Source organism: Panthera tigris, chromosome B2 (genome assembly GCF_018350195.1).
Source record: "Panthera tigris isolate Pti1 chromosome B2, P.tigris_Pti1_mat1.1, whole genome shotgun sequence".
Classification (NCBI taxonomy): domain Eukaryota; kingdom Metazoa; phylum Chordata; class Mammalia; order Carnivora; family Felidae; genus Panthera; species Panthera tigris.
Genome location: NC_056664.1, coordinates 119720223 through 119746570, shown reverse-complemented (window position 1 = coordinate 119746570; position 26348 = coordinate 119720223). Strand labels below are relative to the sequence as shown.

Sequence of the window (26348 nt, the reverse complement as noted above, 5' to 3'; positions counted from 1 at the left end):
ATGAATTCTTTGAAAGATCTTCATAGCAAAATTGGAGGTCTTTCAGGGTGTGTGTGTGGAATCTGGGTTCCTACAGATAACCACCCAGGTAGAACTGTACGAGCCTCTATATCTTTTGAAGGTGCTATCCTTTCTTCTGATAAAGGGTAAAACCAGGAACTTGAGCTCCACTGGTCATTAAACATTTGTTGACACTTTTTTTTTTTTTTTCTAAGAGAAAGCTGTTAATTCCAGTGTCTCTGCCAAATTTCACTCAGGTAATTGCACTAGGGAACTTTAGTGCTGCAGGTAGGGCAAAGGCGAATTGTCAGAGAAGTTAAATGTGGTCAGTCCTTTCTATCTAAATCCTCTTGTTAGCTTCCATTAAATAAATGAGCACTTTACTTTCCTTCCTGTCCTTGTGTGAAATGCCACGAAGCTATGGAAATTCTACTGAGTTCTGCCTAAGAAACTGGCTTCTTTTCAAAGAGTGAAGTGATCTTACTATATCTTTTACTTCTCTGAAGCAATTGTAAAGTTTAATTAGCTAATGTATTGCAATGTTTGCCAAGGTCTCAGAGTAAAGGATGATACTATTACAAATTACTAATTATATTTAATTTTATAGATGGTAGTTTCTTTAAATAGACTGTCAAACTGCCTAATAAGGTAAAGTCAATAACTGAATGCTATTTGCAGTTTCCAAATAACATTAGTCGTTACCAATTGCCGTAGGCTTTTTCTTGGGCCAACGCTATGTGTGATGAATAATTATTCTTTAATCAGTACAGAAATGAATAAATGCACCTTCCAAGTTTTAGATATTTAGATCCAACCTAATTCCATTTAAGTTTATCCCTAAACCACAACAACCAGCCGTCTTTTATAGAACATCAAGCATGTTTCTATTTTAAAAATTAGAGAAGTCAACAGTACATGATTTATGAAAAAATGTGGATGTAATTGTTAGGGCTCTGTTTTAACTCCAAAATGCAGCACTGGTTAACGGGAAATACTTTTCATACCCTCGAACTAAGTACCTCAAATTTCATCAATAATGAATCCCACAGTTATCAACTTGTTTGCTTTTTGGATGCATGCCAGATCTGAAAAGGCAAAAATCAAACTTAAAACTACCTTGTCTGAAGGTCTGGGATCACAGACTCCCCTAAAAATCCAGACATGTATATTATTTTAATTTTGGTTAAAAGAAGAATATAATTAAAGTAAAAATTATTTCTTCTTTAAATATAACAGCAAGTCTGATAAGATCTGAAAATTATGTCGAACTATATTTGTTGGCATTAGCAATCAATGGAAACCTGAAGAAATTGCACCCTGATAGTGAATATGAGAAAGTCACATGTAGATGTGTCATACCAAAGTCACACATTGAGCACATCTACATGCTTGCATTTAGTATTTAAATATAAATAAAATAGCTATTCTGAATATTTATTACTTTTTAGTTAATGGAAAGTATCCATCTGTGTCTATCCTACAGAGAAAACTCTTGCCATAATACTGAAATTAGAGCTAAATCAACCTTTTACTCAAAGTGTTATCCAGTGTATATGTATTTAAAAACACCATGGTTTTCACTCATGGTGGTTCTATTGTAGTAACACAGTCTGCCCGGTCCTGTCTATCATTCAGTCTCCAGTATCTTGATCATCAATTACTTCTGTGATTTTCTTTTTGAACGCAGTCATCCTACCCTGTTCTCCCCACACACTTACTATTGAGAAAAACCTTTCCCATTGTGATAAGATACCTCCTTATCTAAAGTATCTTCACTGTCTGTGAAGCAAGTATTCTGAAATCACTCATTCTTTAAATTAAGGCCATATTCTTGATGAAATGCAAGTGCTGACTCAAAGAGGATAAGGACAGATTTAGATCATGGGATTTAGGCTGAAATGACGTTCAAGTGAGTCAGGCACAGAGGCATAAAATTTAAGGGCTTTGAGAATGAATGTTTCCTTCAATTTTGTACCTCCGGTTTTCCTGGCTTTACCTTAGTCCTGGCCCTGCACAGGATATAACTACTCAGAGAGGCTGAGGCTAGATGAAAAGCCTCAACGGGAGCCTTAAGGGTTGGACAAGGACCAGAAATTCAAAGGGGCTGTGTGGTCACAGGAGAAAGGATCTAAAGCGAAGATAAGAAAAAAGAAACTGAAATATAGAGGCACCAAAGACAAAGTTTAGTATACATACTAGACCATATTCCCTCAGATCCATAGTTAGATCAGAGACACTATTTTGAACAGAGAACAAAAAAGAAAGAATGTCACCATTTCATCAATTCACGATATAAGCATATGTTGGCTGTTCCTTAAAGTGTCAGCTTTATTTGAACTTCTTGTTGAAATTAGTTTTCTTGTTAATATTCCCTTTTTTGACACTCATACAATATTAATTATCTGCTTGATATTTGTCTTGTTTATCAAATGGAAGTTAAAGGAATACAGAGAGCTCATTCCTTTAACAGTAATTGAAACATCAACAGTAATTGGCACCTAATAGGCACTCAATAAATAATTATTAAATGGCCTTAAGTCTTCTTGGAATCACTGGTCCAATTAGAAAGAATTTATAGTGTTGTGCCCATGTTTCCCTATTTTCTTTCCCTTCCAACACTGGATGAAAAGTAAACAGAGATGAGCCTGAATCCTGCAAATAACTGACGTCAGAAAAAAAAAAAAAAAGCTTGGACATACTAATGGTGTTTATAAAAGTTCTTAACTTCATTTTCCTTATTGAATCTTGATAGTTCTTTATATATTCTGGATATAAGTCCTTTAGCAGATGTGTTTTCCAAGTACTTTCTCCAAATCTGTGGCTTGTCTTTTTATTCTTGTACAGTGTCTTTCAAAGAGCAGAAGTTCTTGATTTTATGAAGGCTAGTTTCTTTTCTTTTAGAGATTGTGTTTTTAATGTACCTATAAAATCTTTATGTAACCCAAAGCCACAAAAATTTCCTCCATGTTATCTTATAGAAGGTTTATAGTTTTAGGTGTTTTTTTTTTTTTTTTTTAATGTTTATTTTGAAAGACAGTGTGTGAGCAGGGGAGAGAGACAGAGGGAAAGAAAGAATCCCAAGCAGGCTCCACACCGTCAGCAGGGCTCCATCTCATGAATCATGAGATCGTGACCTGAGCCCAAATCAAGAGTCAGACGCTTAAACCCCTGTGCCACCCAGGCGCCCCTACAGTTTTAGTTTTTATGTGTATACTATGTATGTGGCATGAGTTACGAGTCATGATTCTGTTTTGGGGTTTGCTTTTTGTCCTTGCTGTTATTGTTGTTGCTATTTTTGCATATGGATGTCCAATTGTTCCAGCACCATTTTTTGAAAAATAAACAAAATCCTTTATTTTCCAAATGCCTGTTGCACTTTTGTCAAAAATCCATTTTCTAGTGTATGTATATGGGTCCATTTCTACAATCTCTATTCTATTCCATTGTTCTGTGTATCTATCCTTTTGTCACTACCACACATTTCTGATAACTGTACTTTCTAATGAGTCTTGAAATCAGGGAATGTCAATCCCCAAACTTTGTTCCTATTTTTCAAAATGATTTCAGCTCCTCTAGTTCCTTTGCCTTTCCTTGTAATTTTAGAATCATCTTGATAGATTTCTCCAAAAAGTCATGCTGGAATTCTGGATAGGATTACAATGAATCTTTATTAAATTTGCTTTTAACCTTAAATACTTCAGCTGCATCAGCAAACTCAAGTCCAGTAGCACTGCAGATCAGCTTCAGACAACGGAGAATACAGTGGATTTTAAGTAAGTGCTAATCAGACAAAGATATTAAACTACCTACTAATATCCTACAAATCCTAGGAATGTAGGAAATGTTCACTGGCTAGAGCTACTGATGACTCACCGAGATGAAGGAGTGACACAGTCTCTCAAGCTTAAGGGAAATATTATCAGTTATACCCCAAGAAGATAATATTACAGCTTTTCCAAGTTGTCAAGATCTTTACAAAAGAAAGAATATCAGGCAAAAGGTTCACTGGCCTTTTTGTATCCATATCCATACACACACACACACACACACACACACACACACACACACACACAAAGTCATTTGAAATTAAAATCTCTTAGCCATCCACATCTAAAAGAAGGGTTTTCTGAAATGCCAGAAGAAAAGCCTCATCTTATATAGTTGTACCGGCACAGATTAAACATCAGTATAACTATATCAGAACTTTCAGCCTTGCTTTTGAAAAATGTTCTTTTTCTCCGTATTATTAGACACAGCAAAACATAAAAGTGTTTCACCTGGATGAAGATCTGTACCTGGTTGGCTAGTCAGTCCCGGAAGAGATTCCTGCAACTGATAGGTTGAGGTCGAAGATGATGTGCCGTCAGCTGTGTTATTTGATGTCATATATGCTCCATACGTTGATGCTGAGTAATACTGTGCATACTGGTTTTGGCCAAAGGCTGTGTAGGATGGATAATCCTGAAATAACAATTGAGACATGTGTGCACTTGAAAGAGAAGTTACTCCTGGCATGCTCGAAAGCAAAGCAATCACCATGGCAACTGAAAGATTAGTGTTTGGCTCCATTTGTTGCACAGTCCACGGTTTTGAGGGGATTCTAGCGAGTGCACATAGCTGTGAATGACCCTGCTGGTTTTGCGAACCAGGTCCCGCACATAATTCTCCATCTTCCTAAAGGTTGCATATTGCTTCACTTATCTGTAAGTACTTATCCAAGGATGTACATCATAAGGTCTTATGTACTGGAAGAGGAGAGAAGGAAATGGAATGAATTCATATTCACAGCACTAGTTCTTACACATCTTTTAATATTGCCAGTAAGGAGACAGTATGACTGCCCTTCTCAGCTTCCATAGGGACCTCAGTCTGCATTACTGTGATTTCTGTTACCCTTCTGGGTTACTCTTGATCATTATGCACGGAATAAAGAGTAAATAAAAGCAAATGGATACTAGAGTTTTTTTACCCAGCCCTTTAAAGGCTATGGCATCTAAGGTCTTGACTTAAAAGTCTGAAGTGAGGTTTTCAAATATTTAGTTCGCTTTGTTTGTTACAGGGAAAAAAGAATTGGGTCAACTCCTCTGACCTGCTTTTTATTTAAAAATCCTAAGAACCTTAAAGTGATCTAAATAATCCTTCAAAATCCTTTTTACATATTAAGGTAACACATAGAAATTTGTTGCACTATTGGTGTTTAATGTATCTGGCATGTTTTAGCCCAAATTGTTATCAGTGATGACAAATCCTTGGTCAGGATTAAGATTTCGTGGTACACGTTCCTAAGGGAACAAAGTCCACATTTGATGTGGTTTCCCCCCCGCAAAGAAGAAATTCATTATATAAAGTAAATATGTGTATAAGCAAATATATGTATTATCAAAAAGGATTAAGTATAGTTGACCCTAGAACAACAAGGGTTTCAATTGTGTGTGTCCACTTACACACGGATTTTTTTTTTTCGATAAATAAAAGACAGTACTACAAATGTATTTTTTCTTCCTTCTGATTTTCTAAATAACATTATCTTTTTTCCTAGCTTATTTACTGTAAGAATACAATATATAATACATATAACATATAAAGTATGTGTTAATCGACTGTTTGTGTTATCAGCAAGACTTCTTGTCAACAGTGGGCTAAATTTTAGTTAAGTTTTGGAGGAGTCCAAAGTTCTACGTGGAGTTTTGACTGTGTCAGGGGTTGGTGCCCCAAACCCCCCATCAACCACGTTGTCTGGTCCAACTCTAATATGGCAAAACACTAAAAATCTATTTGACTGCTCATTTCAGGACCTGATGTTCCCTCATTGCCACCTGTAAACCAAGGGAAAAAAACCTCTCAGCAATACTTCGACAACATAATTTCTCAGAGTAAAACGTGTAGCTTAGTACTTACTTTGTGTCAGGCACTGTTCTAAGACTCTAAGTCAATTTACTCATTTATTCCTCACAACCACCTATGTGGTTAAATGGTTTTTACCCCATTTTATACTGAAGGGGACGAAGGCACAGAGTGGTTATGTGACCTGCTCAAAGTCAGACAGCTAGCAAGTTTCAGAACTGGAAATGGAACCCAGAGAGGCTGAGGCCAACATCTGCGTGCTGAAGCTCTCTCTAAGGCTGCGAAATGCCCATACGGGCAGATGAAATTACAGGAAAGGTCCAGACTACTAGCTTCTTGTGCCTAAAATGTCTTTTTATACTCAAATGTATTTCAAAGATCTTCCCATCTCTTCATTTCCTCTACTATCACCCTAGTCCAAGTTGCCGTCACTTCCTGTTGGAACCAACGGACTGTTTTTCTAATTTGTCTCATTTTTAGGTTTGGCTTTCTCCAAAGTGCTGGAAGCCAGAGTAGTCTTTTCAAAACATAAACTTTATGATGCTATTCTCCTGCTCAAAATCCTTTAATAGCTTCCCATTGGGCTTGGAATAAAATTGAAATCCCTTACTGTAAACTACAGAGCCCTACACATACAGGGAGGGCCCTGCCTATCTTCATAAGTAAGATTCCCCATCTGCCCTCATGCACAGACTAAACCCTACCCTTCTTTGAATTCTCTAGCACACTAAGGATTTCACCTCTCAGGAGTTTGGTACCTACCACTTCCCATGCCCAAACATCCTGGCCCTCCACCAAATTCTTAGAAGCACTGGCCTGAATGTTGCTTCTACAGATACGTCTTCCGCAAAATCCTCCCTACTCAATATTAGATTCCTATTAATATTTTTTAATAGGACCCTGTTCTGTCTCCTCACGCTTTTCAATTCTATATTATGTGTTTATTGGTTTATTGTTTGCTTCTCTCAGTAATTAAGAAGCTCCAGGAGGCATGAATCAGGTCCTATCCACTCCTGTCCCCTCTTACATGTCCCCAGCATATAGACCAGTTCCTAATACCTAATAACTACTCAGTAAGTATGAACTAAAATAACAGACTGGTATTCAAACCATGGTCCAAAATACAGGTTATGTTATTTTGGAGCCACTGGATTTAAATTTTTTCAGATAGTACTGGATCTATTTTATAACATGAATCTGTCTTCTCCTTTACGGATCTTTTTTAAATCCTCCCAAGCAGAACAGAGAAGTCTTTCTTTCATGCATATATTTCTATTAGTATATTCGTTATATCCTACCCTCTCTGTTCATATTATTTTCATATCTGTTTCTTTAGAATTGCTTCCCTCCAGACAGCAGAGAACAATGACATTACTTTTGAATCTTCAATGCCTAGTCAAAAGTCTAAAGTATATAAATGTTAAAAAATTTTTTTAAAAGTCTAAAGTATAGTAAGTGCTCAATAAATGTTTGCTATATCAATAAATAAGTAAAATGAGCCACCTGGATTCTGAATATTTTTAAACATAAAATAGGCATACTAGCTTTGATGTTTCATGTTTTAAGAAGCCATTTTTCTGACTAATGCCAAATTAAACAGTTTAATTCTATCAAAAATACTATTTTTCCACACTGTTTAATAATCATGATTTCTGTTATGCCTTTTGTTACATTAATAAAAATTAAAAGAAGGCAATTAATATGATTCCTTCAGTAAATCCAAAGAGCCCACCTGTGCAATAAATTAGATTTTAGAATACATAAAAAGCCCAACAATTACGTTAAAGTAAAATAGTGTATTGCCTACCAAGGAAATCAACTACCCTTGTATCTCAACTACTCTGAGCATGACTGAGAACAAAGGAATAAAGACACAAGATTCTCAAGTGTCATTACAGTCACTCCTCAGAAACATTCATTCTTCTTCCACACATAATTCTACCAAACTAGATTTCAAAACTCACAAAATACTAAAAAAAAAAAACATAATTAGGAGGGGGACTAAGGACTACTAGAGGCAAGCACAGTGACAAAAGCAAAAAAATGACAGCTGTCAGGAAAGTAGGAATCAAACATTTATGAAAATGAATCAGAACTAAAAGAAAAAAAATCCAAGAGGCATTTTGTTTAATAACAAAGATTTTGGATTAAAAATGCCACAACTTAATTACTGGTTGTAATTCAACCTCTTCATTAATATTCACAATAACTTGAGAAAATAAAATTATGTTTGGTACAGCTTAAGATAATAGGAAAACATGCAATAAATTTTGCAATTCTATGCCAAATGGTTAAAAAAATCACTGTTTAAAGGTTTAAAGGGCAAACTTTTAGCAACCAGAAAACCTAAAATACCCAGATTAATACAGATCCCAAGAATTCTAGATATCTAATTTGTACTACTTGAAATGCCATCTTTAAACACAGAAACCTTTTTCTAGGAGAACACGCACTTATATGACAACCTACAACTATTCTTTGGAAATCTGAAAGATATAAAAAGTCGAAATACAGAAAAGCTACAATACCTGTTGTGAACCACTAAAGTTCGTTGAGTTGGAAACTGAATTATTTGCATAAATAGTCGATGATGGGGCAAAACTAGAACCTAGAAAGAAAGAACAAATTGCATTTAAAAAGTATTTCTTTGCAAAATAGTAAAAACCTTTCACTTTGCAGAATCCAATGAGAGAAATATATTTTAAGTTTTGTTAAGGCAACGAAATGTGCAATTTGAAGTTGAAAGATTTATAAGGAAAAATGTGCTTAGTTCTATCCCTCTTGTGACAACAGTTAAAGTCTTTGGTACATATGTCTGCTGGACTGAACAGGAGCATGTGGGAAGAGTCTTAAGGACAGCAGCTAAAGACATTTAAAGGTTAAATATCTAGAAGAGCAGAGGTTCTCAAAGAATAAAATATTACGCAGAGTAGTTCTAGGAAACTACTGGAACTTTCAAATGGTCGTACCAACTGCATATGCACAAAAAACTATTTGAGTTAAACATCTGGATAGGGTTAGCTTAGGAAATAAACACAGAACCCACTGAGAATTAATGCGTAAAGCAACCTGTGTTTTCTTTCTTCCTATGTCCTTTCCTTAGAACCAAGAAAGATGTGAACTAGGGCTTAGACTCAAGGGAGAACTGCTCATGCTGCAATCACCTAAGGTTCGGAAGCCTCCTAAAATTTTACTACAAGGGGTGCCTGGGTGGCTCAGTCGGCTGAGCATCCGACTTCGGCTCAGGTCATGATCTCATGGTTCATGAGTTCAAGCCCCATATCGGGCTCTGTACTGACAGCTCAGAGCCTGGAGCCTGCTTGGGATTCTGTGTCTCCCTCTCTCTCTCTCTGTTCCTCCCCTGCTCACGTTCTGTCTCTCTCTGTCTCAAAAATAAATAAACATTACATTTTTTTTTTTTAAATTAGAAGTTTACTACAAGGTCAGAAGCTTAATTATTTTTTTTTAAATTAGGGAAAAGCAAGTGTAATATCAATTTAAAGATTATTTTTTAAAAAATATGTCCTATGGAAGGGTGCCCGGGTGGCTCAGTCGGTTAAGCCTCTGACTTCAGCTTGGGTCATGATCTCATGGTTTTTGAGCTTGAGCCCCACGTAGGGCTCTGTGCTATCAGAGCAAAACCCCCTTCGGATCCTCTGCCTCCCTCTTTCTCTGCCCTGACCCGCTCTTGCATGTCTGTCTCTCAGAAATAAACATTAAAAAAAATACATGTCCTATGGAACGTACCTGTGAAGAAGTAAAATTAAAGACTACTGACACAGCTGATTGTTTTCTTAATTACTTTTTAATATCTATTTATTTATTTTGAGAGGGAGGGAGGGAGAGAGAGAGAGAGGGAGAATAAATCCCAAGCAGGCTCTGCGCTGACAGAGCCCAATGCGGGGCTCAATGTCACGAACCGTTAAGATCATGACCTGAGGGGCGCCTGGGTGGCTCAGTCGGTTAAGCGTCCGACTTCAGCTCAGGTCACGATCTCGCGGTCCGTGAGTTCGAGCCCTGCGTCGGGCTCTGGGCTGACGGCTCAGAGCCTGGAGCCTGCTTCCGATTCTGTGTCTCCCTCTCTCTCTGCCCCTCCCCCGTTCATGCTCTGTCTCTCTCTGTCTCAAAAATAAACATTAAAAAAAATAATTAAAAAAAAAAAAAGATCATGACCTGACCCAAAATCGAGTTGAACCCTCAAATGACTGAGCCATCAAGGCGCCCCTGATTATTTGTTTTATCATCGTAATTATAATATTATGTAATTACCACAAACTGACCTGGCCCAGAATACCTAATATGAAAGCATTTTAGGGGGTAAACGAGAATGTATTCATGGTCACTTTAATACTGCTAACTGAAGCTGAGTGGCTCACTGTGGCTTTCGACTGTGTGTAACTATATTTCTACCTACATTCTAGGTAAAAAGAGATCTGCCACTTTAGCTAGAAAGGTCTAAGTAATTAATTTCATTGTAGTCGATGAACTGAAATTTCAATAGTAGTTGATTAAAATATGTTCTTGTAGCCCCAAATGTATCACTAACACTATGGACAAAATGATGGAAACAAGCTTTTAATGTCTTCCTATGCCACTAAAATTCTTTCTGCAACTACTATGTACTGATCAAACATAGAGGCAAAATTAAATACTTGTATATGCAGGATTGTTTTCGGGGGGAGGTGCAAATTATATAAATATTCCTATTAAGAAATATAGTGTTAATCAAAAGGTACGTAGGAAGGAATAAAATCCGCAATCATTCAATGGTACATAGGACTTAGAAAAGCGCTAACCCAATTTTAAAGATAATCGAACAGCATTATGTACGTAAAGAGTACTGTCATGAATCTGTGAATGTCACTTAAGTAGATGCCAAATGTGTGACTGGCATGACTTGGAGGCTACTTTGCTTGGGCCTAGTTTTATGCAACTTAAATTAAGTATTTAAATTTGGCACGGGGCACGTTGCTTGATGTATATTCAATTACTGTCATTGCGTTTTTTTCCTTCGTATTTGTCTTTCCTGATGTGAACAGCAGTGCCAATTAAAACCATTCTCATGGGGGTGCCTGGGTGGCTCAGTCGGTTAAGCGTCCGACTTCGGCTCAGGTCATGAGCTCACAGTTTGTGAGTTCAAGCCCTGCGTCAGGCTCTGTGCTGACTGCTCAGAGCCTGGAGCCTGTTTCAGATTCTATGTCTCCCTCTCTCTCTCTGACCCTCCCCCATTCATGCTCTGTCTCTCTCTGTCTCAAAAATAAATAAACGTCAAAAAAAAGAAAAGAAAAAAACCACCATTTTCCTGGATGCATCTTCTTAGTCTGAAGTCAAGGAGTCTCGGTCAAGGAATTCATCCTCATATAACACATTTCCTGTGTGGCTACTCACCTGGCATCTGGTAAGAATAAGGCGTCTGGCCTGGCTGGGGGGTAGAAAACCCCGGACTGTAACTGAGGCACCCACTCTGTAACGGGGACTGAGTCTGTGAAAGTCCACTCTCTGTCTTGATCCCTGGCAACATCACGCCCAGATCTGTTCGGGAAATGCATGTGCAAAGCATTTCATTAGTCAGATGACCCTACTTCTGAGTTGCAGCTTACATTAAAATATATAACCACTGGCCAGCAGGATTGCCCACTCATAACCAAAGGAAAAGAGAGGAGATGTGAAATACCGTAAGTGGGCAGGCTGTAGGGCTGTCCTGTCTGTGAGTAGGCTGTGTAGACGGCTGGCTGCTGCATCCCCGAATACTGAGTCTGGCCTGCATAGGCAGTCATTGTTTGAGCTGCTGGTGTAGAAAGAATGTGTGGATAGGGCCTAAATATCAGAAAAATAGCATTACTGTGGCAACAAAGACTGCACATTAATTCAGACAGCTTAGATTCAGTGAAACCTTACAATAGCCAGGAGGTAATGCCCTTCTTTATCCGCAATACAATTGTAACAACAAGGAAAGGACAAGAAAGAGTCTGAATGCCAGGAGCCCAGGCTCTGCGACAAATCAGTCTCATGACTGTGGACAAATAGTTTCAACTCCCTAAAGACCTGCACCTCACCTACGAAATGAGAAACTGGGATCAGATATTATATCTAAAGTGTCTTCCGGGTCTGTAATTCTTGTTTAAATCTGAAATCGTACTCCAGTTAATGTGCAGACAAGGGAAGTGGAGTACAGGCCAGTGAATATGCTCCTGAGTATACTTCTACTCAGTAGGAGTGAACTAATGTTATGCAATGGATACAAGAGTCATCAAAAGCCCTACCAAGAACTCTCTACCCTGAACTGGAAATCTTAAAAAAAAAAAAAAAAAAAAAAAAATGAAGAAGGAAAGAAAGGAAAAAGGGAGACAGCTGCTTCCTGAAAAGAAATGGAATGCCATTCCCTTTATCATGCCAATTTTACAGAATGCTCCCAAGTGGAGAGCCAAACACCAGCCCCTGTTTAAGGTTATTTTCTGTAGCTGCTACAGAAAATAACGTTTAAATGTGTGGGAGTCATGGATCCAATCTCTTAACATATCTGGCTGATTATAACGGGGTTCAGATATACATTTAACATCGCTCAACGTGACGTGTCTACCGTTGTCTTCAATAAGCTGACTACTTTTGTTATAAAAACAATAGAGCATGTTATTCAAAAATACGGTTTTTAGAACTTGAAATCCAGTGAAAATGATGTAACGATCGAACAAATTATGGAGTGCTAATGTCTGAATAAAATGCAATCTCGTTAGAGTTTCCTTAAGCTACTCAGCATTTTTTGCATGTTCATTAAGAAATCAGTGTGTTCTGGTTTGAGCTTGATGCCTTTCCTCATGGTATATAAATAACCAGGATTAAGGGAAATTGTCCGGAAGAACATGAGTATCTCTCTATTTCTAGATTTGTACAGGATATTTATCTATAGGTCTAATCCAGCCAACTAGTCTATCCAAGTGTCTATCTATTCAGCTATCTTTCTATAACACATTTATGTAGATGGACATAAATGTATCCCAAGTTCAAGTTATGTTGTGTGAATACAGATTAATAAAGTTAACCCCGGAGAATTCTCGCAAATCTGAAAGAATCTATTGACCACTTACTTGGAAGGATATAGCTGTGGGGAGTATTGATGCGCTGATCTGGGGCTGTAGCCACTACTAGTAATTACTGTAAGACACAAAAACCAGTGCAAAAAAAGTTGCTTCGTAAATATGTTTCACTAGAAGGAACAAACCAATTCGAAGACGTTACTGTGCTAAAGAGATGTTTCTTAAAATTCACACACTTTCTACACGGAAAAATCTCATTTTCTAAACAGAGACAGATGCCTAAACATTTCATCCTAATTGAACGGTTTCAAGTGTGTTGTAAGAGAATGAAATTCATTCTTGTCACAAACCCTTCCTCTCTGTCACTCTTCTGCTCTCTCGCATCAGTAGCCTCCTCTTTTGTATCAATACGTATGAATAATTATCTTTGATTACAGGTACTCAAGCTCTCACGAGGTAAAAGTCCATTTTTAAAGTTTACAAACTGTATGTTTTAAATTTCAAATATATGACAGCAACGTACTGCTCTTCCTCCACATTTGTTCTACTAAAATTTTAAGAAAAACGTGAAGTCCCAAGCTGCGTTTCGAAATTGTAAAACACTATCATTTTCTATTTCCTCTCCTTGTACCAATCGCAGGAGGAGTGAGAAATGCCGAGTCCGAGATTTTCAACTAGTAGTTGGAATATGGATAGAAAGCCTGAGTGATAACGCACCACTTCTTAAGAAGCACGTTTGCAAGGTATGGCAGCCATCATATTTACAAATATATTCTCAACTATCACAGAGAGTACGCCTTTGGGAAGATCTTCAAGGTGAATGTTGGGTCCTATTAACGTTTCGTCCCAAACTGGAATACATTCAGAAGTTTGGAAGTTTCTCTTTCCTTTAACCATCTGCCTTGACTAAGACAGATGTATTGCAAATACATGGGCTCCAAAGTGTTCAGGCAGGTCCCTCAGAGCCAATCCATACTGGGCAAGCACACAGAGTGTCTTTATTAGGCCATCTGCTGTTCATTCACTTTTCAAAAAGATTAAAGTAGTACACAAGGCAGCGCTGGAATTAGTTTAGTCTAATCAATCATGGTTATACTTCAAAGTACTATGTCCCTTCTAAGTTGTTCATAATAATACTGGAGCTAAACTCTTAGAATTGTAAAAGTGACAAATAGGTTTAGGTTGCTAACTATTTTATGAAACATGATCTATTTCCATATCCAAATGCTATTAAGTACCCTTGTGATCTGTCATTTCATAAACACGTAGGATTGAATATATGTGAAATGCTATTTGGCCTGTAAGCTCTGAGTATGGAAAGTATATTATAGTTTTCATAGCAATCGTGCAGGAAGTATGTTTTCAAAGATACTATGAATCATTTTGGAAAATCATTGAATATGACTAGAGGTGTGTTGTGTTCTACCAAGCAAACTTTAAGTGAACTAGCCATACGTATTTGAAAATAAATGGACCAATGAACTATTTTCTACTTATGTATTAACATAAAGACATTAGCATTAGGCTGCCTTGTGTAGGATGTTAATGTGTTGATGTGTTAATGTTAATGTCTCTTCATGTTTAAACCTTTGAAATCAATTTCATGAGAACAAGTTTGTTGTTGTTGTTGTCGTTGTTGTTGTTTTACCACACCACAGGCACTAAATGTATATTACACAATAGCAATAGTGTTATTCCACAGGAAATCCAGTGTGATTAATTAGCTCACAATAGTGAACGCTCTGTTTGGCAAAAATAGAGTTAAATGAGGCATAACTCCGTGTGTTTTTGTGTCTTATTTATAACACGGTGCTTTGGCACACTCAAGACTTTACAGTAATCAGTTCTTCTCAAGATTATAGATCACAAGGCTTTTCCGAAGGGACATCAAATAATGAAAAGAACCATTCACCACAGCAGCTTTTATAAAATGAGCTGAAGAGCAAAATTATTTCAGGAAAAAAACAAAACAAAACAAAACCTCCCATATATCTGAATGAATCTGAATATACAGGATGCTTCCTCCCTCGAATGAATGAATCTAGATAATCATGAAAATAATGTACCCATGCCAGTGTCAAGACTCAACCTTTGAAATGTCATAGTAATGTCTTTATATTCACTTTCTAAACAGAATGCAAAATCGTTGGCTCAGAAAACTGACACGTTCACATAAAACTTGGAGAGCTGGTGCTTCTTAACTAAAATTGACATATGTATTCTAACTCATGGATCTGCAGATAACAAGAAACAACAAAATGTGCCTAAAGTGGGGTGAGATTATGCTGACCAAAGTAAAGTCCGTTTCTCCACAGGGCAGTCTCATCTTCAGTAGGGTTTCTGGAGATACCGTGTACAGATCTGGGAGACTTTCCTTTTATTCCCCATTGTCATTTAATTAATTAAGAGACATTACCCAAAGCACTCAGCTCATTATACTTCATCATCGCTGCACATAAAAGTAAGGAACCTGCTTGTTTTCAAAATGTCCTGAGAATTAATTACAACAAATTTCTATACAATATTACCAGGTTCTCAGAGGGTGATGCAAACAATTTTAAGGTGTTACTCTAATTACTGTGACACCTTAGATCAGTGACTCTCAATGGAGTGGCAGATGGGGAGTGAGGTAGGGGGGTAGGCAGGAATTTTGCCTGCTGGGGGACATTTAAAATGTCTGGAGACATTTTTGGTTGTCATACTGCCATTCTGGGATAGATGACAGGGGTGTTGCTGAACATCTAACAATGCAGATGACAGATCTTCCACTAAAAAAAAAAAAAGTTAGCCAAATTTTTAATAGTACTGCTGTTGAGAATCCCTGACCTGGAACATTGTCCAAAAGAACCTCGTCCGTGGTGCTGGAAATATTCTGTATCTGAGCTGTTCAACGTGGTGGCCACTAAAAGGTCACATGCAGCTATTAAACGCTTGTAATGTGACTGGTGTGACGAGAGACACAATTTTTACTTTTAAAGCCAAATTTTCAATAATTTACACTTAAATAGCCACATATGGCCAGTGATGACTGGACAGCACAGCCCTGGATAATTCTTAAATGAAAACTGGCAAACTATTTGTAAAGATAATGTGACTGAATTTTAGACAGGATGACTGTTTACAGCACTTTTGTTTTCCAGTTCTGTATTTTCCAATGAGGTCTTCCAGAAGTCATGGCCAGACTGATCAGAACACTGTTCTGTACTCATTTATACCAGTGACCAGCTGGGAGGCCTGGACCGGTCTGGCCTTAACCACCTTTAGCTTATCTGTGTCTCTGTACTCTCGCCTATAAAACAGATCAGAGACCTCCATAATTCTTTCTGGAGCTACCTTTGTACGATTTTGTCACTTAGCTTTCAATTAGCTCGTGGTATACTATTTGAGGATGTCAGCAATTAGTGATTCCGTTCCTTTCCCTAAAAATGTGTTCAGAAGCATTCGCTCTGCAAAAAGTTTACAAGGGATATGGCAGGTGAACAATAAAGAATGCTAGAGTAAGCTGGTACCTATCTATCTCCTGGGAGGCAAGTGAATTGCTAGAAAGGATACAGATTAGCACATGTGAGTTTCTATGCAGACTGTATGAATTATTACCTCTCTCTGTCTGGGGTACTACTATTTATATGAATACATGGTAACTGCCCCCGATCAGCGTGTGAACAAATGAAATGGGATCATCTGTATCTATAAAAATCAAATGCATGCTACAGTGATATTAGACTCAAGGATATACCTCAACTCTTTTCACATAAAACCTTTGTACGTGAGCATACGGATAAAACATAAGACATCTTACAGTCGAATAACAGAATCAAGATGTAATTACCACAGATACTCTTCTAGGTTTACTGTTCATCTTTGTACTATTCAAGTTCCTCCTCAGGTTTAAAAAAAAAAAAAATCCTTTCACCGGATCATAAATTAAACAAAGTAGCGGAACTTAAAATCTTTAATGAAGTCAACTTAATGCGAGTCCTTTGGGCCCACCTGGGAGTTATCAGGTATTTATATTTAAAGGGATTGACGTTTAAAGACACGCTATTGTTCTCTTTGAAGCACTGAGTCAAAGTAGTGCTCTCAGGCTGGGTTCTAATGCAACCAGCATGTGTCTTCCTGCAGCCCATTAACCTTTAATACTTGTCACTCAGCTGCTTACACAGGAGGATTTTTTTAAACCCGGAGAGGAAACAAGGTTATTTAGAAGGAATCAAATGGATAGTTTTACATCTCGAATGTTGGGAGAGAAGGGGGTTTTTAATGCCATTTAAATGGACAAGTTAAGGGAACAAAGGCAACTATTACAACCTAATTATCAAATTAAACACTGTATAAAATAATTACAAAGGGAGCCAGCTCTGCCTATTTCTAACAAGAACGTCAGAGGGTTGTCTTGCTGGCCACTGAAAATCCAGCAACATGATTCCAGACAGAATTTTTTAAAAATATACAGGGTTGCGACAGTAAGTTCTCAAAAAAGTAAGCCTCTTGCTAAGTTTGTAACAGTCCGCATTCTCAAAACTCCGCTTTGGTATTTATGCCGCGTGTTCGCTAGGACGACCATGTGTATGTACCCCGATGTGTACGTAGCAACACGTGAGCTTAAGGCTTTACCTGACCCAGTAAAAGTGTCAAGGGCTCCATCTCCAGAGGTGGTGGCCGCTTCACTGCTGTTCAAAGGCTCTGTTTTGACTGCAAGGAGAGACACTATGTAGAAGAATAAGTACATGTGAGTTTGAATTCTAAATTTTTATCAAAGACGCTGACTGTTCCACTAGTGGTGTTTCACGCTACCATGGGCATGCAAGAGAAGACTTGAGAAGCCGATGAGGAGAGTTTTGTTAATTTAGCTTCTAGAAAGTGGGCATGCATTTATAGAGGATTCAGTATGAGAGTCCTCTGCCTAAGCTAGTTCTCTCAGATCCGGTTTTTCAAGGCAGTCCACCTTGAACAGGGAACCGGCAGTACACTTATCTGCATTTGTAACTCACCTAGGCACACTCTGGGATTATAGTCACAAGACAGAAAAAGGGAATCACAGTCAGTCTTCAGCACATTTCATCCAAATCATAACAAAGAGATTTACTAGCTTATATTTTATTCTTCCCGAGGAGATATTAAAAAGAAAAAAAAAAAAAGACTGACTGCCTGAGAGGACAATGGAGGCAAATGCAAATACAGAAACCATGGACCTGTTCCGGTGACGGGTGGAAAATGAGGCACTCAATAAATTTCTGCTCTAAAAAATATAAAGAGTCTTAAGATGTTGGGCTTTTTATTTTAATGGTATAACAATTTTTATTGCATTACAGAGCTAAGCAGAGAGACAGAGATAATTTCTACAGCAGCAAGTACATCTTCTGAAAACCCTTTAATGTGTTATTTCTACTTTGAAGTGGCGTATTTGGCCAAAATCTTCACTTGGGAATGATGTAGGCTGGCATTTATAATTGTCACTACTAGATGCAGTGAGTGGGGGAGGGGAGCCGTGAAAAAGCCTCCACCTGTTTTTGTCACACCATATTTTCCCTTCGTGGGCAACGCTCTGCTACGTAGATCACAGCAGCAAGGGGATAAACTAAATGATTTTCTATTTAACACCTCTTAGGTTTCCTGGTCATAAATGGGATGATAAAGTGAAAGAAGTTAGAAGCAAGCAGAAAACTATAAAGAAGAAAACTGAAGACTCGCCAACCAAGAGCAAACGTGACCAAAAGAATAGTGGGGTCAGAGCGTCCCCATCAACCAAGCCAGTCAGCAAAGTTACTCTGTTAGAAAAGCAATTAACTGATGGAGAAACATGCAGTAACGATTATGCTCTCTTTTCACATGGACAGAATGGACCGGACCCTCCCTCAGTGAGCCCTGAGGTTAATTTCGCATCCATGATTTAATAATATCATGAAGATCTGATGGAAGATTCAGAGAACTGCAAAGGTCCAAAAGAAGAAGTAAAGAAATCTGGATTACTTATCCCAGCAAAAAGGAAGTGTAAGGTTGACCTATTTTTCAATAGCAACGATAATCTAAGAATTAGTGTCCAGTTACTTGTAGGGTGATAAATAATGAACTGGTGGTTAATACTTTACAGTAGTGATTTGTGGAGCAGTCCATGTACATTATACTTGACTACTAATTATATTTAACACAACAAAATTATTTACTACTACAAAATCATGTATCAATAGCTTGCTGTGTGCTAGACCATTTACACGTAGCTAATCGTTAAAACAACTCCCACCAGTGTGAACCACTTTATCCATTTTCCACCACAGGAAGCTGCTGAAGGGCGGGCTCGAGAGCTTGCATATGTTCTACTGCAGGAGAGGAGGGAGCTAAGATCTGAACTCAGGTCTTTTTAGCTCTACAGCCACAATCTGTCCACCATAACCAGCTGCCTTCCTTTAGGCATGAAAATGGTATAATTGTTCCCAGCAGGGACTCTTTACAAAGGCTCGGAGAGTGGTAAGAACGGGGTTATCCCCTAGACAGCATACTTAAGAAAACTACGTTGGGGCGCCTGTGTGGCTTATCCGGTGAAGCGTCTGACTTCGGCTCAGGTCAAGATCTCGCGGTTTGTGAGATTGAGCCCCACGTCGGGCCGTCGGCTGTCAGCACAGAGCCAGCTTCATACAGATACTCTGTCTCCTTCTGTCTCTGTCGCTCCCCCACTCACATTTTCTCCCTCTCTCTCTCTCTCAAAAATAAACATTACAAAAAAAAAAAAAAAAAAAGAAAGAACACTATGCTAAAAATGAAAACTTCAAGGCACACCTCAGTGGCTCAGTCGGTGAAGCATCTGACTCTTGATCTTGGCTCAGGTCATGATCTCACAGTTTGTGAGTCTGAGCCCCGCACAGGGCTCCGCACTGATGGTGTGGAGCCTGCTTAGGATTCTGTCTCTCCTTCTCCCCGCCCCTTCCCTGCTTGTGCGTGCTCCCTCCCTCTCCCTCTCCCAATAAGTAAATAAACTCTAAAAATTAAAAAAAAAAAAAAAAAAAAGGAAAATGAAAACTGCAAAATACGGGAATAGGCTACTAAAGTATGGTTTCTGTTTCTTTCTCACAAAATCTTATAAAAGACAATGAGCAGCCAGTTTGAAAGCAGATAAAAACAGCACACACTTCAAAGATACTTAACCATGCCGGGTGCTGTTGCTGTGCCTTACAGATATGAACTCATTTCTTTCTCATGACAATCAGACGAGGTAGATAATATTACCATCTTAATTCTTCCAGATAATGATACTGAAGTACACAGTAGCTAAATAATTTTCCTATAGTCACACAGCTAGTAAGAGCTAGAGTTCGATGGTTTCGGAATCCAGATTCTAAACCCTACTGCCGGACAGGAAGCACTAACTAATCCAGAATCCCTTTCATCTGTATGATGACCCAGAGTGTGACCTAGATGGATGTAAAGCTTTCTCTGCGATGCAATGTCCACTTGTGACTTCTGACAAAAAAAGCAGAGTCCGAAGCCTTCCTCAAAACTCATACAAGAAGACAGTCTCTTGAAACTTCCAAATTCTAATACTGGCTAATTTCCTAAATCTATAAATAATACTTGTAAAATAGAAGGTATTACATATTTGTGAATAGAGGAGAAAGGATCAGAACGTGAGCTGGGTCTACAAAAGTAGTCCAGGAGCCAGACACAGGGATTAGTTATGTTACTGTGGATCCCAACTTTGTATTGATAGGGATTATAATGTCCTCAATTTGAAAGTTTCAGATGGTCAAAGGAGAAGGAAGAAAAGGGAGACAAAGAGTTTGTGGTTGCATTCATTATAGTGGAAACATCTCTCATTAAAATTTTAAAGGTCTGCATTTAGTCAAAGACAGAGAAGTTTCATTTTACTGAGAAAAGGCATCCGTAGAAAGTACATGAAGTAAAGCGTAAATGTCAAGGTATGTTCAGTGTACTAACATGCATGGGTTTTAAAGCAATCACTCAACAAATGGGTGTTAACATTTGGGGAAAAACTGCACATTAATGCTCATCTATTTTTCATATGCAGATAAGAACAAAGGGGAAAAGAGGGAACTTTAATTACGCTACCACAGAAAATAAAGTATTCTCAAGTTAAGTGGGTATCAACAAACATCTCTTGAGCTTCAAGTAAAATGCAGTTATTTTGGTTTGTTTTTTAAAAAACCCATCAAATAATGATCAATAATTTGCTTTTTCAGGGGCAGGAAACTTAAGAGAAGTGAAATGGATATTCCATATATGATTCGTTGGTTAGAAAGATGTTAGGATATGAATGAGTATCTTAATATTTATAATAAAACAGGTAACTCGTCTAAAGAAAACACTACTTTAATTATAAAGTTTGAACACTGCAGGTCATTTTCAATAAAGGTCCAAACATATTTGAAATGTATTCCATTTTTTGTCTTGCTTTTGTTTCTGCACTTGAAATTGATATACTATATACTTTTGTAGTGGCAGGCAAAATTTTTTTAGTTACATATGTGTAAGGCATTACTAGAAAGATAGCCATCAATGAAATATCTTACTGTTTTCTAAAACACACAAAATCCTCATTCCAAATGATTATCAGTGTATATTCAGTGTCATGTTCAAATGTATTTTTTTCTGACTGTATTTCATTTTTCTCAAATTAACATAGAGGTTCAATAGGGCTTTGAACCTATCAGGACAATGTACACAATTATTACATGCTATAAAGTGGAAGGGACACTTAAAAAAATTTTTCTTAACATTTATTTATTTTCAAGAGACAGAGACAGAGTGCAAGTGGGGGAGGGGCAGAGAGAGAGGGGGGAGACACAGAATCCGAAGCAGGCTCCAGGCTCTGAGCTGTCAGCTCAACGCCCAATGCGGGGCTTGAACCCACCAACAGTGAGATCATGACCTGAGCTGAAGTCGGATGCTTAACCTACCGAGCCACCCAGGCGTCCCTGGGACAATCTTTTATAAGAGATAGACATATTTTTCAACAAAATGAAATTTACAAATGTTTTGATATCAAAAATAATGATCATATTTTACTGCCCTTAAGAGCACTGTGGTTTTTGCCCTTCTGTATGTTCAAAATAAGTAATTTAGGATCCAGGATTAATCCAGTAGTTCAGGGTTTTTCTTACAATGCAATGAGAGACTATAGATAGCCCTTTGTACAGAACTTATTATTCAAGAAATATTTGTATTGTCAGCACCCCGCTACTAGTTATGCATTTACAATTTGGATCTTTTTCAGAGAGCATTGGAAACACTGGGGAAAAAAAAGAAAAAAGTCAAAATAATTTTAATATATTGATTTTAATATATTGGTATAATTGGCTTTTATTTTTCACCTTCAGAGATAATTGATATCTATGGATTAAATCAAGATTGTATGTGATTCTTGTCAGCTTTCAGCTATGGCTAGACTGGTTTCCTCTCTTCATGCCTCAACCTTCATCCAGACTCTCCTATGCATATTTTTGAAGCACATTTAACCTTGCCTGTTCGGATTATCTTTGGAACTCAAGTACAACATGCATGTACATTAATTATTTGTGGAGAAAGTCTGCTTTATTGTAAAAATTCAAAGTTGGTGTTCATTAGTTGTAATAGCAGACTTCATTCTTGAAAGAGAAAGTAATGCAAGTAATTTACATTTTACATTCACTTCCAAAATCTGCCTTTAAAAGACATCTATACGTTAACTCAAAATATCCTCCTTTCTGAACCACAAAATCACCCACAGCTCCTTCTGACAGCACAGGTTCTAAAAAGAATTTCAGGCACAGTGAGATCAGGAAGGTACAATTTATAACACTACAGGGGAGCACACAGTATCGCCTACCGGTTTTAATAATTAGTACAGCCTATGATTTATGTTCATCTGTATCAATATAGTCACCTTAAAATCTATGAGCTCCAAGCGCCTTTCATTCCTAAATATACAGAAAGTGTTTAATTTTGTCAAACAATTTGACAAAGCAATGTATGGCTTTCATTCCAAAAAAGAAAATCTAAAAAGAGTAGAGCCACGATGGTAGATGGCTCTATTGCATGAACACAGAACATCCAGAAACAAATCCCTTGCATGAGTCAATCACCTATATATTTAAAAATCTGGAAGATTCTTTCCTACGACATGTAGGTTTTCAAATACAGAAAATGCTATAAACCTGATCAGAATGTCCAATTTTGGTTCCCCCAAACCTTCTCTTTAAAGTAGCTTCTTAATCTCCATGTATAATCAAATATTCCCTCCCTGTGCTATGTACCCACCTTGAACACATTATGCACTCATTATTTTCTTCTCTGTTTCCTTATGCTAGACTTTTGGTCCCTTGCTGGACAATATCACATTCTATAGGTCACTGGGTTCCCATTTCCTAGCACAGAACCTGGCATATAACAGGAACTTGATATGTTTTAATTGAGAAAGTGAAAATCCACTTTTTGATCCTACCCTAAGCAATCCCAACAGACATAAGTGTTTTTGTAAAGTATAGCTAATCATGAATCTTGACACCATTAAGCAAATTAAAATCTTACCTATACCTGGAAGTACCTTTTCATATGACTGGCATGCATTTACATGCCTAAATATGCATATAACGAAGTATATAGAGAATACGTATAGCCCTGTATCAGGAGTGGGCAAACTGCATCCCATGTGCCAAATCTTCCCCATGGCCTGTTTCTGTGTAGTCTGTGCGCTAAGAATGGCTTTTACATTTTTTAACAGTTGAAGAGTATCAAAAGAAGAATATTTGTGACCTGTGAAAATTTTTTTGAATTCAAATTTCAGTATTCATAGATTAAGTTGTGTTTGAATATAGCCAAGGCCTTTCATTGATGCATTGTCTATGGCTGTTTTTGTGCAACAGTAGCTTGCAAGCTTGAAATATTCACTATCTGACCTTTTACAGAAAAAGTGTGTTGACCACTGGTCTGTATGCTAGGGTATGAGCGCATTTATTACACTTCTACATTTTAACAATTTTATAAGCAACAAAAGTTTGAAAGGAAAATTAGTTTCCGGTATCAGTCTGCAGATTTAATTATACAATTAAGACTACGGTGTTGAAGCATTTTAAATCACTTCAAGGATAATGTAATATATTTAAATTTTTTTAATGTTTATTTATTGTTGAGAGGGACAGAGACAGAATGCGAGTGGGTTAGGGGCAGAGAGAGAGGGAGACACAGAATCCGAATCAAGCTCCGCGCTGTTGGCACAGAGGCCAATGTGGGGCTCGGACTCACAAGCTGTGAGATCATGACTTGAGTTGAAGTCGGTGGCTCAACCGACTGAGCCACCCGGGCGCCCCTAATGTAATGCATTTAAAGAGTATCAATGTAGTATGGTAGGATATTAAGGTGACACTATGAATTTATTCATATTAGTAAAAACTATGCAATTAAAATCTTTTTGAAAATCTCAAAGTTAATGGAAGGATTTTGAAAAGCCACGAACTTAGCTTTTGCTTTTTCCTTTCATTATAATTTTACAGTGATCCAATTCCAACAAAAAACTCCAAGATTACAGTCAATGGGAGAGATTATGCACCAAATCCTTGTCTGTGTTATAGACACCCAACATACACCCATACAGTAAGTACTCCAACGTGATTAAAATCCATAAATTCATAAATTTCATCTCAATCTGCCACTAGGACTGTATCATTAATAATCAAAGTACACCTAATATTTTACTACTAAAAGTTTATCTTCTTTGGCCGGTTTACACATTCTAAATGCAGAAGAATTTATTACGTGACAAAACACTGGAGAGTCTTTTAACACGATGCATGTTTTCAACTTCCTTAAAAACTGTTGCCTAGTTATAATTGAATTATTAATTAAAGAAAGGGAAATATACTCATGTTTATTGGCAAACAATTTGTATATACTATCTAATTAAAAACAAAAGCTTTCCCAAGGAAATATTATCATCCTCCTTTTTAGAAAGAGATTGAAGCTTGGAGAGGTTAAGTAACTTGTTCAAGGTGACACAGCTAGTAAATGTGCTCCTCCTCTTGGCACGGAAGTCCTCGTTTTTTTACACGGCCACATGAATCTGAACGTTAACACTAAGAACTTGGAGAATCTGATGCTTAACACTTAGAAAAATGTTTCTGGTTGAGACTAGATCTAAATCACTAAACACTGATTGTACGCATTCACTATGGTAAAGCTGTCCGTGTTACATGAATATTTTAGAGCAGAACAACAGCCGTGAGCTAAAAAAAAATGTTTTTCAACACAGTTTTAAAAAAACACATCAGAACTAGAATATTTTATGATTTGACAATTATGAAATTTAAATACTGGGACCCATAAATAAGGTTTTATTGGAACCTAACGAATCTCATTAATTTATTTATGCATTGCCCATGGCTGCTTTTTGAGTTATGATGGCAGAGCTGAGTAGCTGAAACAAACACAGTATGTTCTATAAAAGCTAAAATATTTGCTATCTGGCTCTTTACAGAAAGAGACCCCTGAGCTACAATTAAGAGAAACTAAATTCTTCAACATATTTTTAAGTATAAAAAGTATATTTTGGGGCACCTGGGTGGCTCAGCTGGGTAAGCGTCTAACTTGGGCTCAGGTCACGATCTCACCATCTGTGAGTTCCAGCCCCGCATCAGGCTCTGTGCTGACAGCTGGGAGCCTGGAGCCTGCTTTGGATTCTGTGTCTCCCTCTCTCTCTGCCCCTCCCCCATTCATGCTCGCTCTCTCTCTCTCTCTCTCTCTCTCTATCTCACAAAAATAAGTAAACATTAAAAATTTTTTAAGAAAGTATATTTTAAGTGTGGAATCAAAAAAAAATTCAAGCCGGAACTATAAAGATATAAATAATGGGCATAACGGAGTATTCTTCATTCACTGGTCATATATTTTGATTTAATCAGAGACACAGCAAGGTCCAGCCAAACTGCCTATCCTAACTTCTTTCTTGTAATGCACATTTCCAATAGGTAGGGAGGTTTTCTTTTTAATCTTAATATTGGATGATTCCATGTTAGTGTTATAGTTTTGCTTTTAGTTTTTAATTTTGTTAGTGTATTAACTTTTGATTTAGAAAGGGTTTGTTTATACTTTTATATATTTTATGTATATGAAGTAAATATCTATAGTTCAATGTATTGTAAGAGTTAATATTAATTTATAATTTTAAATGTACAGCTTTCATCACTGATAATTCTTTAAATGGTGGAATTTAAAATTTTTTTTAATGTTTATTTTTGAAAGAGACAGAGACAGAATGCGAGTGGGTTAGGGGCAGACAGAGAGAGGGAGACACAGAAGCAGAAGGAGGCTCCAGGCTCTGAGCCGTCAGCACAGAGCCTGACGCAGGGCTCGAACTCACGAGCTGTGAGATCATGACCTGAGCCAAAGTGGGACGCTCAACCGACTGAGCCACCCAGGCGCCCCTAAATGGTGGAATTTTAAATGTTAATGTTACTTTAGGTATTTTAATAGGAATATTTATTGAAG

At 37.5% G+C, this 26348-nt stretch overlaps 1 protein-coding gene across 9 annotated transcripts in view; it reads right to left on the bottom strand.

Moving 5' to 3' along the window:
* The window catches only part of EYA4 (EYA transcriptional coactivator and phosphatase 4), a 275586-nt gene that overhangs the window by 41473 nt on the left and 207765 nt on the right, over window positions 1–26348 (bottom strand). For 4 of the 9 annotated variants that reach the window (XM_042987169.1, XM_042987168.1, XM_042987170.1 and 1 more), the window contains exons 5-10: window positions 17493–17585; window positions 12930–12996; window positions 11519–11661; window positions 11233–11376; window positions 8373–8452; window positions 4278–4461 (exon numbers count right to left, since the gene is read on the bottom strand). In XM_042987169.1, the coding sequence (XP_042843103.1) occupies window positions 4278–4461; window positions 8373–8452; window positions 11233–11376; window positions 11519–11661; window positions 12930–12996; window positions 17493–17585 (711 nt within the window). The remainder of the gene's footprint in view (window positions 1–4277; window positions 4462–8372; window positions 8453–11232; window positions 11377–11518; window positions 11662–12929; window positions 12997–17492; window positions 17586–26348) is intronic. The other 5 variants (XM_042987172.1, XM_042987173.1, XM_042987171.1 and 2 more) reach the window with 4 other exon arrangements.